Source organism: Schistocerca americana, chromosome 2 (genome assembly GCF_021461395.2).
Source record: "Schistocerca americana isolate TAMUIC-IGC-003095 chromosome 2, iqSchAmer2.1, whole genome shotgun sequence".
NCBI classification, from domain to species: domain Eukaryota; kingdom Metazoa; phylum Arthropoda; class Insecta; order Orthoptera; family Acrididae; genus Schistocerca; species Schistocerca americana.
The window spans coordinates 982,648,290-982,666,929 of NC_060120.1; the positions used below are offsets into that span (position 1 = coordinate 982,648,290).

The window sequence follows — 18,640 nt, forward strand, 5'->3', positions numbered from 1 at the left end:
CTGGTGATCGTCGAGGGGACACTGAATAGTGCACGGTACATCCAAACCGTCATCGAACCCATCGTTCTACCATTCCTAGACCGGCAAGGGAACTTGCTGTTCCAACAGGACAATGCACGTCCGCATGTATCCCGTGCCACCCAACGTGCTCTAGAAGGTGTAAGTCAACTACCCTGGCCAGCAAGATCTCCGGATCTGTCCCCCATTGAGCATGTTTGGGACTGGATGAAGCGTCGTCTCACGCGGTCTGCACGTCCAGCACGAACGCTGGTCCAACTGAGGCGCCAGGTGGAAATGGCATGGCAAGCCGTTCCACAGGACTACATCCAGCATCTCTACGATCGTCTCCATGGGAGAATAGCAGCCTGCATTGCTGCGAAAGGTGGATATACACTGTACTAGTGCCGACATTGTGCATGCTCTGTTGCCTGTGTCTATGTGCCTGTGGTTCTGTCAGTGTGATCATGTGATGTATCTGACCCCAGGAATGTGTCAATAAAGTTTCCCCTTCCTGGGACAATGAATTCACGGTGTTCTTATTTCAATTTCCAGGAGTGTATGTATTCGCAGTACATTACATTTGTCTATGTTAAGGGTCAGTTGCCACTCCCTGCACCAAGTGCCTGTCCGCTGCAGATCTTCCTGCATTTCGCTGCAATTTTCTAATGCTGCAACTTATCTGTATACTACAGCATCATCCGCGAAAAGCCGCATGGAACTTCCGACAATATCTACCTTGTCGAAGGAATCACACCGATGTCATAAGAAACGTTTCTGAATCCCTGTTTAGGTTGTCAAAAAGCTTGTCAAAGTAAACACCGTGGAAACAAGTAAAACTCCCACTCCCAACCGATGATTATGACGAAAACACCTTCGACAAATGAGATACGCCTTTAGATTCCTCTACTGTCTCCATTTAAAAATCCTACGGAGATGTCTGATGTCTTATGTAAAATGTAAAATACATGCAATTGATGTGAGAAAACACTTAAAAATTCCTTAAAAGTGGAATGCAAGCCACAACACTATGTCACTTTCTGCTTATAAGAAGGAGCATTGCAGTTGAAGGTAGTGTCTACATCGAGATCGTTAGAGACTAAAAGCTGGCTCACGCTGACGACTGCATAAATCAGGAACCACACAGTCCAAGCCACCAAATTCGTTTGACCTGAACACATCTGGGACACTAGTGAATGTTAGCTCTATACCACGAGTTTACGGGAATTTTGTAAACATGTGATGAGATATACCTCTGGAAATCTACTTTAGCACAGCTTCACTAACATGCTCGATCTACTGACAATCAAAAGGAACCATGTAAAGCACAGTGTATGTAATAATAGCTGTAGTTCTACACAATGAGTGGGATATTTTCACACAAATGGATATGTATACATTAATTGTGAATGTATCTCTTACAGGTAATCATTCTTACGATTGCATCTCACCACGGTACTTAGAAAGAACTGTGCATTTTTAATATGAAAACTTTACAGTTGCAATAAATTATTGTAGCCCTAACATACCGAACTGTTAAACTACTGAGTGCAGTGGAGTTACATAATGTGTCCTATGTCACAGAAAGCCGATGTAATACTTACCAAACGACCTCTTAGCTTAAATCCCATCTAACGCGAAACCAACATTCATTCATCTCGTACCACCAGCAACAGTTACCTCAGGTGCGTGATCTCTCCTGGAGGCCATTTCACACCTAACACAGACACCCTCAATGTAATTATCAATGGATTTTACTACAACCTATCAGAACGGCACCTACTAATTTCATCCTCTTCTGTTGTCTGTGTTGCTATCTAATAAACACATTTCACTGACGACCCATTCTCCAACTAGTCGACATTAATGCGCATTCTGTCGCCGTATTGGGTGTAAAAGTCATGGCAACGTGCTATTAAGCGTGTAATTATAATCTTTTGGATAATCTGCGTTGATACTTTTTAAGTGTACATTTTCATGTTGGCTCCTAGTTAATCGATGACACCTTTAGATTTTTTGGCACAAAATTAAGCAGAAATAACACAACACTGTGGTATCTAAGGTCTGAAAAACATGACCACAACTGCTTACACAAGACTTGATGTCAATCAGCTGGCACTGGCTCTGCTTCACATTTACATGTAATAATATTAGTTGAGATAAATAAATGTATTTAACCGACATGAAGCAAAGTTCTAACAAATTACCATTTATACTGTGATGTACCTCTTTGTTATAGTAAAAATTATTTACATTTGAAACAGTATTATGAGCTTGGCACAACTTATCTGGAAACCATAAAGGCTGTGCCAGGGAGTAGTGACTGCATAGGACAAGTGACCATCTTGGCTTTGACAAATGGCCACTGTGGTTTCTATACTTAGCACAAGCGACCTGGCTTGTGATCGAGATTCATTGGGAAAGTCCTTAGAAAATGTAGTCCATCAACAAAGGAGGTGGCTTACAAAACACTCGTTCGACCTATACTTGAGTATTACTCATCAGTGTGGGATCCGTACCAGATCGGGTTGACGGAGGATATAGAGAAGATCCAAAGAAGAGCGGCACGTTTCGTCACAGGGTTACTTGGCAACCGTGATAGCGTTACGGAGATGTTTAGCAAACTCAAGTGGCAGACTCTGCATCGCGGTGTAGCCTGCTCGCCAGGTTTCGAGAGGGTGCGTTTCTGGATGAGGTATCGAATATATTGCTTCCCCCTACTTATACCTCTCGAGGAGATCACGAATGTAAAATTAGAGAGATTCGAGCGCGCACGGAGGCTTTCAGACAGTCGTTCTTCCCGCGAACCATACGCGACTGGAACAGAAAAGGGAGGTAATGAGAGTGGCACGTAAAGTGCCCTCCGCCACACACCGTTGGGTGGCTTGCGGAGTATAAATGTAGATGTAGATGTAGATGTGGAGACAACCATGTAGGCTGTTGCAGTATCCAACAGTCCGCCATTTTGGATTCTGTAATCATCATAACAGTGAAGTGAAGGCTCTGCCAATATCAACCAGGTCAGCCATTTTGAATTCTGGCGTCATGAGGCTCAGGACAACTCAGTAGGACAAGTGCTCTATGTTCGCCACCTTGTATCGACATCTAAGAATATATATTTAGCACAAGTGACCTAACAATCATGCAGGCTATGCTAGTACGCCAATGCCTGCCTCTTTGGAACGCCATCTTAGATTGTGATGTTGTCGGGCTCTGCTGAGGTCAGCCATATTGAACTGCCCTCCATCCAGGCCGTGCTAAGGTCCACCATCTTGCATCTGATCTCGGATTCCCATCCATACAGGCTGGACTAAGGTCCGCTATCTCATATCACCATCTCTGACTGTGATGCAATAGAGCTATGATAAAGTTAGTCATCTTGGATTTTTGTATTTCCCACCATTTTACACTTATATTTTGAATTTCGTCCCATTCTTAAATTTTCCTTCAATTTTATATATACGACAATATGCCATAACGTCAGAGGCGTGGAGTGGAGGGGGAGTGGAAGAAGTAGCATGGCAACAGTGTATGGTGATCTTACCAGTGACATCATAAAAACATTGGTAACAATTCCGCACAGAACCCGCTTAGCACCCTTACTTTTGTCACCTGTCTTCGTTTTTCAGTTGTAAGGCACGTGAAGAAAATCTGTAAATTATTGTGGAAAACGTACAGTCGTGGACAAAACGAACGAGACGCCTCTCCTTTTCGTTATACTGATCCGCACAGCTTTGAAGTCTGATAACAGCATAACAGACAAGGTGATGAAGTGCTACCAACATACTACGCACAGTCGTGAAATTGAAAAACTATCCGAACTTTGTCAGACTGTTAGCAATCATGTGTAAGACTAGATTAATGCTGATTGGTGTGTTAAACACAACACGTAAATGTAAGATATAAATGAAAGAAGAAATGATAATTAGTATGAACTGTACTAATAAAAATCAATTTGGGCTTATTGGGATAACATAACTGTTTTAGTAAGACAAAGAACCGCAGATGGTTACGAATTAGCAAAATATTACGCGCATTCGGCCGCAAAACGGTCTGTGTCAACGTTCAGACCAGTCATACTGGATTACCGTTACTGACCTACCATAAAAGTGTGCAAATTTAGCAATGCGTGAAGATTCATAACGAAATTCACTTAAAAACCGTTCAGTGGCTCACTTAAGTAAATTCTTATGCTACAAGATTTTCATATTTACATCCACAGGGCGCCGGTACATAATAAAGGTAGCAGTGAAACGTATTGGGGGCGCAAGAGTTCCTTACAATTGCTTTACTGATAGTGTATCTGCCTCCATCGAGATTAGAACCGAAAACAAACCAGACCTCCCATGCAATAGCAAACACCCTTCACTACGCTAGCAGACAACCCAGGCAAACAGCCCTCTATTATTACCCTTCACATGAATAAGCCGGCAATTTCGCAATGAATGTGGCAAATGGCAAAATGATCTGCAGTTTCTGTTGCACAGAGCTTTCTGGACTCAAAAACATGAATTTTATACCTTTATGTTACCGCTTATATGACAATCATTCGGAATGTTTATCGAAATAACAAAATACTGTTATTAGCGAGTAAATTTAGTAGGATAATTCTGCATCACCCCAGGAAATAAACGGCTAAGTAGCTGCCAAACGTATTCTACAATGTTTTGAATTCTCCATTAGACTTACCACAGCCAGAAAACGTTCATTAGCTGAAGTGTTTCTTTAGCTAGCTAGCAATGGGAACGCCCGCACTTCTAAAACGCGGTGGCATTAATACTGGGATCTGAATTACCACATGTACAGGCAAATGGATTTTATTTGCATTCCTGTAAACGTGATTTGGATCGAAAGCGTAGCTACGATTAATATACTGATGTATCGACTGCAACTAGAACATTTCGAATAAAGGGTAGTGGGAATTATTTATGCGGCCCTCATCTTCAGTAAGTGTCACCTAAATCCGTAAAAATGGAACCCTACTAGTCTCGCTTTCTTGACCGTCTATCTGTCTACCGAACCCTTAAAACCCGTTTACCTCGAGAACAGGTAGACCTAATAAGCGGAAATGTATCGCACTTCCTGCGGTATACGGTCCCTTGGTGGTGTAAAAAATTCATTTTTATTAGTACAGTTCATGCTAATTAGCGTTTCTTCTTTCACATCTTATATGAATGTGTTGTTTAACACACTAATCAGCATTAATATAGTCTTATACGTGATTGAAAACAGTCTGACAAAGTTCGGATAGTTTTTCAATTTCACGCCTGTGCATAGTATGTTGGTAGCACTTCGTCGCCTTGACTTGTATGCTGAGTAGCAGACTTCAAAGCTGTGCGGATCAGCATAACGAAAAGGCGAGGGGTCTCGCTCGTTTTGTCCACGACTGTACATACGCAGATGAACCAAAACATTACGAACACCTGCTTTTTGTCCGTATTTGAAACAAAAATTCATGACTCATTATGCGCATCACGGATCCGACAGTTTGCTAATAGGTTTGTGGAGGTATGTGGTATTAGATGTATACGTATAGGTCATGTAATTCGCGAAAATAACGGGCCGATGGTTTGCGTACGCGGTAACGGTGCCTGAAAGCAACCAAGATGGGCTCCCCAGGATTTACATCAGGCGGGTTTGGTCGCCTAGACATCAACGTGAGTTCACTATAATGCTCTTCAAATAACTGTAACATGGTTCAAATGGCTCTGAGCACTATGGGACTTAACATCTGTTGTCATCAGTCCCCTAGAACTTAGAACTACTTAAACCTAACTAACCTAAGGACATCACACACATCCATGCCTGAGGCAGGATTCGAACCTGCGACCGTAGCGATCACGCGGTTCCAGACTGAAGCGCCTAGAACAGCACGGCCACACCGGCCGGGACTGTAACATGGTTCTGGCTCCGAGAGGCGGACAATTATACTCCTGAAAGATGACATCGCCTTTGGGGAAGACATTAAGCACGAAGGGACCGAGGTGGCTCGCAGCTGTCAACGTGTCCTCGATTACCACCACAGATACCATACAATCACAGGATAATGTCGCCCACAGCATAATACTGCTCTTACCAGCTTGCTTCCGTGGCGCGCTGCACGTTTCGAGCCGCCGTTCACCTCGATGGTGGCGTTTGTGAAGACGACCATCGACCTAGTGTAGCAAAACTGTGAATCGTCGGAAGAGCCGACAAGTTTCCTTTGATCGACGGTCGACTCCCGATGGTCCAGTACCCACCGCAGTCGTAACTAACAATGTCGTTAGATCGATATGTGATCACATAGGGTGTGGTCTGCTGCAGAGCTCCGTGTTTAACAATGTACGATGAAAGATGTGCCCCGAAGCCCACTTTCTGTGACGAGTCGTGGTCGTCCAAACATTTAGTCACCATTGGTTGTTTCACTGTCCTAACTCTATGTTGTACAACAAAATCAGTTTTTTTACATATTCAATAGGAATATTCCACTACAAAAGGTCTTAGTAATCTGTTTTGTATATGTGCCAAATATTCACGTTTTTATCTCTTCTGCCGCGCGGGATTAGCCGAGCGGTCTTAGGCGCTGCAGTCACGGACTGTGCGGCTGGTCCCGGCGGAGGTTCGAGTCCTCCCTCGGGCATGGGTGTGTGTGTTTGTCCTTAGGATAATTTAGGTTAAGTAGTGTGTAAGCTTAGGGACTGATGACCTTAGCAGTTAAGTCCCATAAGATTTCACACACATTTGGACATTTTATCTCTTCTAAAAACCAGATATAGGTACTGAAGCTTTGGCGAACATTTACGAAGTCTCTACAATGCTTTTGTTGAACAAGAAACGTGAAGCGCCAAAGAAACTGGTACATGCATGCGTATTCAAATACAGAGATATGTAAACAGGTAGAATACGTCTCTGCGGTCGGTAACGCCTGTATAAGACTACAATTGTCTGGTGCAGTTGTTAGACCGGTTACTGTTGCTGCAATGGCAGATTATCAAGATTTAAGTGAGTTTGAAAGTGGTGCAGGAGCAACGACGACTGAAGAGAATCGTTCAACGTGACAGAAATGCAACCCTTCAGCAAATTGCTGCAGATTTCAATGCTGGGTCATCAACAAGTGTCAGCGTGCGAACCATTCAACGAAACATCATCGATATGGGCTTTCGGAGCCGAAGACCTGCTCGTGTACCCTTGATGACTGCAAGACACATAGCTTTACGCCTCACCAGAGCCCGTCAATACTGACATTGGACTGTTGATGATGGGAAACATGTTGTCTTGTCGGACGAGTCCGTTTCAAATTGTATGGAGCGGTTGGACGTGTACGGGAATGGGGACAACCTCATGAATCCATGCACCTTGTGTATCAGCAAAGGACTGTCAAGCTGGTGGTGGCTCTGTAATGGTGTGGAGTGTTTGCAGTTGAAGTGATATGGAACCCCTGATACGTCTACATACGACTCTGACAGGTGACACGCTCGTAGGCATTCTGTCTGACCACCTGCATTACCGAGCGAGGTGGCTCAGTGGTTACCACACTGGACTCGCATTCGGGAGGACGACGGTTCAATCCCGCGTCCGACCATCCTGATTTAGGTTTTCCGTGATTTCCCTAAATCGCTCCAGGCAAATGCTAGGATGGTTCCTTTGAAAGGGCACGGCCGACTTCCTTCCCCGATCTTCCCTATTCCGATGAGACCGATGACCTTGCTGAAAGGTCTCTTCTCCCAAAGAACCAAACCAAACCAAACCACCTGCATCCATTCGTGTTTATTGTGCATTTCGATGAACTTGGGCAATTCCAGCAGGACAGTGCAACACCCCACACGTCCAGAATTGCTACAGAGTGGCTCCAGGAACACTATTCTGAATTTATACACTTCCACTGGCCACCAAACTCCCCAGACATGATCATTGTTGAGCATGCCTGGGATGCCTTGCAACGTGCTGTTCAGAAGAGATCTCTAACCCCTCGTACTCATTCGGATTTATGGACAGCCCTGCAGGATTAGTGGTGTTAGTTCCCTCCAGCACTACTTCAGACATTAGTCGAGTCCATGACAGGTCGTGTAGCGGCACTACTGCGTGCTCGAGGGGGACCTACACGATATTAGGCAGGTGTACCAGTTTCTTTGGCTCTTCAGTGTAAATGCAGCTCAGAGTGCCACTCGTCTAATAAATAATGTTTTAGTCTCAATTGTCTTCTACAAGCCACTGTGTATATGCGTTTGTAAGACTGGAATCTATTGCATAACCTTCTTGATGTTTTTTTTTTTTCATCTTACTTATGACTTTATTGAGACATGGGTCTCCTGACTGGTTTGAAGTGGCCTGCCATGAATTCCTCCTTGGTCCCAACCTCTTCATCACAGAGTGGCACATGTACATTTATCCTCAATCACTTGTTGACTGTATTCCAGCCTCCGTCTTCCGCAACAGTTTTGACCAACTACAGCTCCCTTTGCTATTATGATAGTTCTTTCCTGATGTATGAGCACATGTCCTTTCATTGTCTTCCATCTACCTGTTAGTGTTTTCCATATGCTTCTATGGTACCACGGCTCAAACGCTTCGGTTCTCTTCTGGTTTCTCCAGAGTCCATGATTCACTAGCACAGAACATTGTGCTCCACACGCACGTTCTCAGAAATTTGTCCTGTGCTAGCCTGCCATCTTACTTTGACCGTTATGTGCTATTTTAGAAGCAAGATAGCAGAATTCCTTCGCTTTGTCTACTTCGGGCGTCGCAGTTTTGATGTAAATTTATCGCTAATCGCATTTCTCTACTCCTCATTACTTTAGTCTTTTCTTGGTTTACTTCCAGGAAATATTCCGTGCTCAGTAGACTGCTCATTCCATTCAATATGTCATGTGACTCTTAATTACTTTCACGAAGATCGTAGTTTCAGCGAATCTTATCACTGATTTTCTTTCACCTTCAATTTTAATCCCTTGCCTGAGTCGATGTTTTATTTTTGTCATTGTTTCTACATACAGATTGAACATTATGGGAGAAAGTACTTCCTTTTACGTCTCCATTCCTATCTTTTCCACTTCGTTCTTGTCAAAAAACTACGTCCACAGGTCCTGGTGGGACCCCCAATACCGACCGACCACCGTGTCATCCTTTCCATTGGCGTTATTGGAAACACTCTGTTCTCCCTGCCATTTTCAATGTCCGTGACCGGTAGCCGCTACTAATTGGTCAAGGAGCTCTTCAATTGGCGTCACAAGGCTGAATGTACCTCGTTCCAGTCTTCTCACCAACGACAAAATCCCTGGCAGTAGCCGGACTCGAGCCCTAGTTCTTCACATTTTAGTCAACCACGCTGACCTTTCAGCTATGGAAGCACACCTTAATTGTTGTGTATATATTGTACATCACGCAGCTTTCACTGTAATATATACCTCCATTTTTAAGTACTTTGGGCATCTTACAGTATTTTAGAAAACATGAGTTTTGAACATCCTACACCATTTTAAATTGTATAACACGTTCTCAAGGCCGACAACTCCAACGAAAGTTTAACTTTTCTTAAGTCTTGCTTCCTTTATCAAGTGCAACGTCGGAAATATCTTTATGTTCCTGTTACCTTCCCTAACACCAAACTGATCTTCATGTAAAAGATCACCAATTTAGCCGCGCGGGATTAGCCGAGCGGTCTTAGGCACTGCAGTCATGGACTGTGCGGCTGGTCCCGGCGGAGGTTCGAGTCCACCCTCGGGAATGGGTGTGTGTGTTTGTCCTTAGGATAATTTGGGTTCAGTAGTGTGAGCTTAGTGACTGATGACCTTAGCAGTTAAGTCCCATAAGATTTCACACACATTTGAACATTTGATCACCAATTTTCATCTCCCTTCTTCTACATGTCGTCCCCCTTAGCAATGTGGACGCAAGATCTGATAAGCTGGTTGTTTTGGTGGTTGTATACTTACTTACTATTCATAAATTAATAAAGTTTTAAATATGTTTGCTGTGTGGAATGTGTAATACTACAAAGTCCATGTAGCCTCTTGAATGTCTATATATCCTTCATCAGGACTGTGTTTACCTTGCAAGTTTTGAAAGTGTTTCTACATTACTTGAATTTTCAGTCACCGTAATCTAAAAGAGAATTGTGTTGGAAAGTTGCAGCTAACTCCTGCTCCATGCCACAGATGCTGCTAGACTCCGTATTTCTCTGAAACATTTTCTATTTATACAGCTTCGCTGTAGACAGACTTGAACATGGGGTGGGTCAAATAGTACGTGCCGACGATTCTTGGCGTCAGATCAGGGGAAAGTTACTGATAAAATTAAAAGAGTACCGGTGAAAGGAGCCCTCTTCCAATAGAACTGGACCACGCACAGGTTCGAATCGGCACTCATTCATCAAGGGAGATGTGTGTCTGTGTGTACACATATAAACACTTACACATCCCAGTAAAATCTGTTCCTATAGTCTGACTAAAATTACTTCATAGTTGACGTCTGTCTCTTCCCACTATGGAGTTGCCACATCGGCTGCCAGCTACCACTCAGTTATAGCAAAAACACAAATATGGCGCCGGCCGAAGTGGCCGTGCGGTTAAAGGCGCTGCAGTCTGGAACCGCAAGACTGCTACGGTCGCAGGTTCGAATCCTGCCTCGGGCATGGATGTTTGTGATGTCCTTAGGTTAGTTAGGTTTAACTAGTTCTAAGTTCTAGGGGACTAATGACCTCAGCAGTTGAGTCCCATAGTGCTCAGAGCCAACAAATATGGCGGGTTGCTTCACAAATGTTGTTAATATGTAAAGTGAAACAATGTTGGGAGTGGTTACCGCTAGGTATGTCGAAAATCCAAGATGCTCTGTCGACTGCTGTTTTTAAGTGAACAATGACTGAACTGTGAAAACAACGCGTTTTGGAACGCTCAATGTCAACTTTTTGGCTATGAAATACGAAATAAAAGTGCCAGATCCATGATTTGGGATCCAAACACCTCAAGAAAGGACGTCGGACGAGGAATTGGAAGTGAACTGACCAACTGTTGTGGCAGTTTGGCAAAAGTTATGGTTCAAGAGAGTTTTGACTGGTGGAAAATAACTGCAGCGTGTGAAGTGTCAACTACCAAGTAACTTTTATCGGACTATATTGGAAAACAACTCACCTTATCACAAACTGTAATTTATTTAATATTCTTGTGGCCTTTAATCACATTTAATTACATTTAAGCTGAGTTTTATACACCTTATCACTTAAATAAACTTCTACCTTTTAAAAAAGTTTCAATGACGGCTTTTCAACAACAGCAAATTTTATGCCTACTCCTCGATGTCTTTTTTCGCCTTCAGAGGAAGACAAAAGTTACAGTCTCCGTTATGCATCTTCTTTCAGAATACCCTGCATTTCAGAGAGCTTCTTTCTTGCAGCTGATAATGATTCTCTGCCAGTTATCCCGATGTTTGTCCGTACGAAACCTCCGTATGTCAGTCACTCAGATCGGTAGCAAACGTTGTATGTTGATAGAGTAGCAACCAAATCTCCGATGTAGTTCGTACTATGTGTTGCCGTCCAGATGAACGAGCGTAAACATTAATTAAAAGTTACACCAGAACTACGGAGCACATCAAAAGCATAACTGTAGGCAACTAACACATTTTGCTTCCGTGGGGAAGTTGGTAGAGCGTTAGATCCTTCTACGAAGGGTCCAGGATTCAAACTCCAGTAACAACAAATTTTTTCACTGTATTATGCGTGTAAGTGTTATATGGAACTACGTGTATATGACACGTAAAAGGGCTGTTTGGAGTTTACAGTAATGTTCTCCTGGCAGTCTGCTTTCGCTTCGTTTCTCCGAAAGTAGTAAACTACATTTGTAGTTCCACAGAATGTACAATCAGAACAGAAAAATAAAGAAACAACTGCATCACACGAGCGGAAGTAACAGTAGTAATAATAATTAAGAGTAAACAAAATATTAAGATTAATAATAAGTACAAAACGTTCAAATAACTAAGCGAAAGCAGACTGCCAAAAGAAGATTTCTACAAATTCCGAAATGTCCTTTTACATATCAGGAAAATGTTCACCCATACACCAGTTTCCAGCGTAAAGAGTAAAACAAAATTCTCATCAGAGTGGTTAGAACGGGGGACCTGTAGTACGACATCCGAACGCTATACCTTCTCACCCACGCGAGAACCGCAATAAAATCACTCACAGATACGCTTTTCCTGTGCTCCTTACCTCTGGTGTTACTTTTAATTACCGATTACGCATATTATACTGGACGACAGCGCACAGCACGAACTAAATCGGTGTTTTGGTTGACACTCTGTCGACACATAACTTCCTGTACCGATCTGACATCTGGAGGTCTGGGTATCAGCGCTTAATTATTTTATCTACAGTTGTTACAAGGAATGTTTAATAAAATTTAAATTATAAAATTTCATCTCAGTTTCACTTCTCATTGCCAATATGAAAATGTTTTATTAGGCTGTGCGAGAGTTCTTGCAGTTTCTTGCCTTCCTATCTTTCTCACTCTGTGGATAATACTTCTTCGAAAATGTGATGGTATTTCTCCAGGCTCTTAGATTCTACAAAGCTGAACTGCCATTTGCTTGGCACTTGTCACAATGATTTTAGAAATTCCAAGGGAATGTTACCTACGCCTTCCAAATGTATGGCCGGCCGTTGTGGCCGAGCGGCTCTAGGCGCTTCAGTCTGGAACCGCGCGCCCGCTACGGTCGCAGGTTCGAATCCTGCCTCGGGCATGGATGTGTGTGATGTCCTTAGGTTAGTTAGGTTTAAGTAGTTCTAAGTTCTAGGGGACTGATGACCTCAGATGTTAAGTCCCATAGTGCCCAGAGCCATTTGAACCATCTGAACCATTTTTTCCAAATGTATGCGATTATTTTAAAACTATGTACAGGGTGAACATAAATAAACCAACAAACTGCAGGGACGGATTCCTGACTGGAAAAGGAGGAACAAAGGTCCTATGAACATGTGTTGGGAAATGCATAGTTGTCACGGTGACTGACTCTGACGAATGAAAGTTCCTGTGGCTATGGGCCGTGAGTTCTTTGTGTTTTGCAGGCTGGTGATTGACACAAAATACTGTAAGCAGTTGAGTGGTCCGGTATTCATGTTGGAAACAAGTCGAGATGGTGTTTGTGCACGGCCAAGCAGATGGAAACGATCGAAAGGCAGCGCGGGTATACCAAAACAAGTACCTTCACAGACGCCAACCACAACATTTCAAGCCCCTTTTGTGCGTTTGTGTGATCATGGGACCTCTCAGACAGACAAACATGGAGGGAGGCGGCGGACCGTGCGAATATCAGATTTAGAGGACCAGGTGCTAAGGGATATTGAGACGAACCCTAGTAAAAGGTCCAGGCAAGTGGAACGCCAAGATGGTGGAAGCCAAACTACGATTGTATACAGGGTGGTCCATTGATAGTGACCGGGCCAAATATCTCACGAAATAAGCATCAAACGGAAAAACTACAAAGAACGAAACTCGTCTAGCTTGAAGGGGGAAACCAGATGGCGCTATGGTTGGACCGCTAGATGGCGCTGCCACAGGTCAAACGGATATCAACTGCGTTTTTTTTAAAAATAGGAACCCCCATTTTATTACATATTCGTGAAGTACGTAAAGAAATATGAATGTTTTAGTTGGACTACTTTTTTCGCTTAGTGATAGATGGCGCTGTAATAGTCACATACGTATAAGTACGTGGTATCACGTAACATTCCGCCAGTGCGGACGGTATTTGCTTCGTGATACATTACCCGTGTTAAAATGGACCGTTTACCAATTGCGGGAAAGGTCGATATCATGTTGATGTATGGCTATTGTGATCAAAATGCCCAACGGGCGGGTGCTATGTATGCTGCTCGGTATCCTGGACGACATCATCCAAGTGTCCAGACCGTTCATCGGATACTTACGTTATTTAAGGAAACAGGAAATGTTCAACCACATGTGAAACGTCAACTACGACCTGAAACAAATGATGATGCCCAAGTAGGTGTTTTAGCTGCCGCGGCTAATCCGCACATCAGTAGCAGACAAATTGCGCAAGAATCGGAAATCTCAAAAACGTCGGGGTTGAGAATGCCTACATCAACATCGATTGCACCCGTACCATATTTCTAGGCACCAGGAATTGCATGGCAACGATTTTGAACGTCGAGTACAGTTCTGTCTCTGGGCACAAGAGAAATTACGGGACGACGACAGATTTTTTGCACGCGTTCTATTTAGCGACGAAGAGTCATTCACCAACAGCGGTAACGTAAACCGACATAATATGCACTATTGGGCAACGACAAATCCAAGATGGCTGCTACAAGTGGAACATCAGCTACCTTGGTGGGTTAATGTATGGTGCAGCATTATGGGAGGAAAGATAGTTGGCCTCCATTTTATCGATGGCAATCTAAATGGTGCAATGTATGCTGATTTCCTACGTAATGTTCTACCGATGTTACTACACAATGTTTCACTGCATGACAGAATGGCGATGTACTTCCAACATGATGGGTGTCCGGCACATAGCACGCGTGGGGGTTGAAGCGGTATTGAATAGCATATTTCATGACAGGTGGATTGGTCGTCGAAACAGCATACCATGGCCCGCACGTTCACCGGATCTGACGTTCCCGGATTTCTTTCTGTGGGGAAAGTTGAAGGATATTTGCTATCGAGATCCACCGACAACGCCTGACAACATGCGTCAGCGCATTGTCAATGCATGTGCGAACATTACGGAAGGCGAACTACTCGCTGTTGAGAAGAATGTCGTTACACGTAATGCCAAATGCATTGAGGTTGACGGACATCATTTTGAGCATTTATTGCATTAATGTGGCGTTTACAGCATGCGTTCTCAGAAATGATACGTTCACAAAGGTACATGTGTCATATTGGAACAACCGAAATAAAATGTTCAAACGTACCTACGTTCTGTATTTTAATTTAAAAAAACCTACCTGTTACCAACTGTTCGTCTGAAATTGTGAGCCATATCTTTGTGACTATTACAGCGCTGTCTATCACAAAGCGAAAAAAGTGGTCCAACTAAAACGTTCATAGTTCTGTACGTACTACACAAATATGTAATAAAAAATGAGGGTTCCTATTTAAAAAACGCAGTTGATATCCGTTTGACCTATGGCTGCGCCATCTAGCGGGCCAACCATAGCACCGTCTGGTTTCCCCCTTCAAGCTAGACAAGTTTCGTTCTTTGTAGTTGTTTCGTTTGACTCTTATTTCGTGAGATATTTGGCCCAGTCATATTCAGTGGACCACCCTGCATATACTGCATCACAACCGCTGCTATCCCTATCGCCTGGAACGAGTGCAAGCATTATCAGCAAGGGACTTAACCCCAGGGGAAGGATTTTGTCTATGGTTTTTGCACCAGACCATGACAATTACGGGATTTCTGTCATCAACAATCTATAACGAGACGTGTGAACGTGTGCATTGCATCACATGGATACCACTTTGTACATCTGCTGTGACGTGGATGCGATGCAGCTTTGTACGGTGTTCCTGGACGATTCGTTGTCTTTGCACGCACACCGACCATTTCCAGACACATGTTCATGGGACCTTTTCTCCTCCATTTCCAGTCAGCAGTCCGTTCCTGCAGTTTATCGCCCAGTACAATACGACAATAAAACAATCATGTACAATATTTGTGACTTTTTTTCATTTTCCACTATCGTATCCCAACCCTGTTGTCCTCGCTTATTACAAACTCAACCACTGATATGATTACGATGGCTTTCCCGGCGTAATAATTTATAATATTCTTCTCGGGTATGCAGCCGGATCATAACGTCTTCATGACACAATATTTCCGCGGTCCAACTGGCCGCCATCTTCAGGTGAGAGTGCTGGTGCACGATCTCGCCGGAACTGACTTTCCAGCGCAAGCGGCGGCCCCTATGTAGGCCGCATAGGACCCACAACGCGTGCGCGAGAAGGTGCCGTAACTGCCCTCTAGCGCAGGCGAAATCGAGATATCGCTGTCAAAAATTTAAAATTTTTTTTAAAATTTTTTTCCGACGATCGAAACACAGACCGTTGTTCTTTAATGTCAGATATCACCGGGTCCCAAGTCTTACTTAAAAGATAGCCCTTGTCTCTATTTATAAGATTGTCAGATAAACGAATCGCTATGGATTCTTTTAAAACATAGTCCCAATAGCGAGATGCAGGGACAACCATTTGTGTCTCGTCATATAGCATTCTGTGTCCCTCGGTGAGACAGTGCTCCGCCACTGCAGATTTCTCAGGTTGAAGCAGCCGTGTGTGCCGCTGATGCTCAACACATCGGTCCTGAATGGTCCGGATTGTCTCCCCAATATAAGCCTTCCCACAGTGGCAAGGGATCTGGTACACACCGGGCTTCTCAAACCCAAGTCATCCTTTACAGAGCCAAGGAGCGCTCTAATCTTGGCTGGCGGACGAAAAATACTTTTGATATGATATCTTTTCAGAATTCTTCCTATCTTCGAGGAAATGCTCCCAGCAAAAGGCAGAAAAGCCACCGATTTGCAGGTATCTTCTGGTGGTTCAGGCGAAGGTCCAAACTGGAAAGCACGACGGATCTGTTTATCTGTATAGCCGTTCTGCTTGAACATAACCTTAAGATGGTCCAATTCTTGTGTCAAGCTTTCTCCATCTGAAATGGCATAAGCTCTTCTCGCCAACGTCCGAAGGACCTCCGTACGCTGGAACGATGGATGACAGCTAGAAGCATGCAGGTAACGGTCCGCGTGCATAGGCTTTCGATAAACACTGTGTCCCAATGTCCCATCATCCTTTCTGTACACCAGAACATCCAGAAACAGAAGCTTTCCATCACTTTCCACCTCCATGGTAAACTTGATGCTAGGATGCAGGGAATTAAAATGATCTAGGAGGCGGTCAAGAGCTTCTCTCCCATGAGGCCACACCATAAACGTATCGTCAACGTGCCTCTAGAAACAGGTTGGTTTTAAGGACACCGTCTTCAGCGCCATGTTCTCAAAATTTTCCATAAAATGATTGGCGACTATTGGGGACAATGGGCTCCCCATAGCCACTCCGTCAGTCTGTTCAAAATATGTCACTGAATAAAAAGTACGTCGACTTCAGCACATGGCGACAAAGCCTGGTTGTTTCCTCATCCAGTTTCTCACCAATTAATTGCAAGGATTCTTCCAGAGGAACCCGGGTAAAACGCGACACGACATCAAAGCTCACAAGCAAATCCCAGGGACTAAGAGACAAGGACTTAAAACTTTGAATAAACACCATAGAATTGGGAATGTGATGTTCGCATTTACCGACGTGAGGGCCAAGAACAGATGCTAAATACTTGGCTAGATTGTAGGTAAGAGCACCCAAATTACTCACGATTGGACGAAGCGGGACCCCTTTCTTACGAATCTTGGGTAGACCGTATAATCTCGGTGGCACGGCGGCACCAGGATGAATTTTTGAGAACGTCGTCAGGTAAAGAACTCTTCTTCAGGAGTGGAAGCGTCTTCCGTTTTATCCGTTCAGTTGGATCGTCCTGCAATGTTCTGTATGTTGAGTCCTCAAATAAGAGATCCATCTTTCCCAGATAGTCATCACGTGACAGAAGAACCGTTGCGTTGCCTTTGTCCGCTGGTAGAACTATCAGATCAACCACTGATAGCTGACGGTTCCGTGCTGTCTGCAGGATGGCGCTGTTCGTGTTCTTCGTGCTGTGCAACGGCCAGCTGCGCAGCAGTCTGCGGGCATCGGTGTCTCGTGTGTTGTGGTGCTGGCCCAGCAGCGGCCGACCACCCGGCTACCAGCGCTCCACCACGACCACCAACACCACACGGATCAAGGACTCCTTCTCCGACCACACTCCACTGGTGCGGCAGCGGCTGAACCAACTACAAGAGCAGTTGGAGCTCGATCTCAAGAAGCGCAGCAACAGACCAGCATGAAACCTCGAGAGACCGTGACGGAATCCCACGGATCAGCCCGCCTGAGAGACCAATACACACAAGACAGTATCATGATAACTTTTTTCTGAAGTAGAATATCGCCATAAGCCTGTAGATTTGAAGTTTTTCATTTTTAAATAACAATGTTTTCGCTTAACGAAGTTTCATTGGCACCCTTCTCCTTCCCTTTCACTTGCTTTCCAGCTGGTGTCAGCAGGACGTATGTGCATCACCATTAGGCACTGCGAGCAGTCAACTTCTACCTGCTACAAGTTTAACGCTCAAAATCGAGGTCACTGTGTGTCCTATAGTAGGCGCACCCTTACTGCACTTGATTAACTGAAAAAAATCTTAGCAAAAATGGAAATCCCAGGAAAGCAATAGTTCAGAAGTTACGTATCTACATCTACATCTACATCTACACCTACATGATTATCTGCAATTCACATTTAAGTGCCTGGCAGAGGGTTCATCGAACCACAATCATACTATCTCCCTACCATTCCACTCCCGAACAGCGCGCGGGAAAAACGAACACCTAAACCTTTCTATTCGAGCTCTGATTTTTCTTATTTTATTTTGATGATCATTCCTACCTATGTAGGTTGGGCCCAACAACATATTTTCGCATTCGGAAGAGAAAGTTGGTGACTGAAATTTCGTAAATAGATCTCGCCGCGACGAAAAATGTCTTTGCCTTAATGACTTCCATCC

At 43.9% G+C, this 18,640-nt stretch overlaps 1 protein-coding gene across 1 annotated transcript in view; it reads left to right on the plus strand.

The window, feature by feature from the left end:
- The window catches only part of LOC124594588, a 265,908-nt gene extending 247,825 nt beyond the window's left edge, over positions 1-18,083 (plus strand). Inside the window, exon 14 of the mRNA XM_047132961.1 lies at positions 17,671-18,083. Coding sequence (XP_046988917.1) covers positions 17,671-17,926 — 256 coding nt within the window. The 3' untranslated portion in view covers positions 17,927-18,083. The remainder of the gene's footprint in view (positions 1-17,670) is intronic.
- Positions 18,084-18,640: the final 557 nt, after the last annotated feature.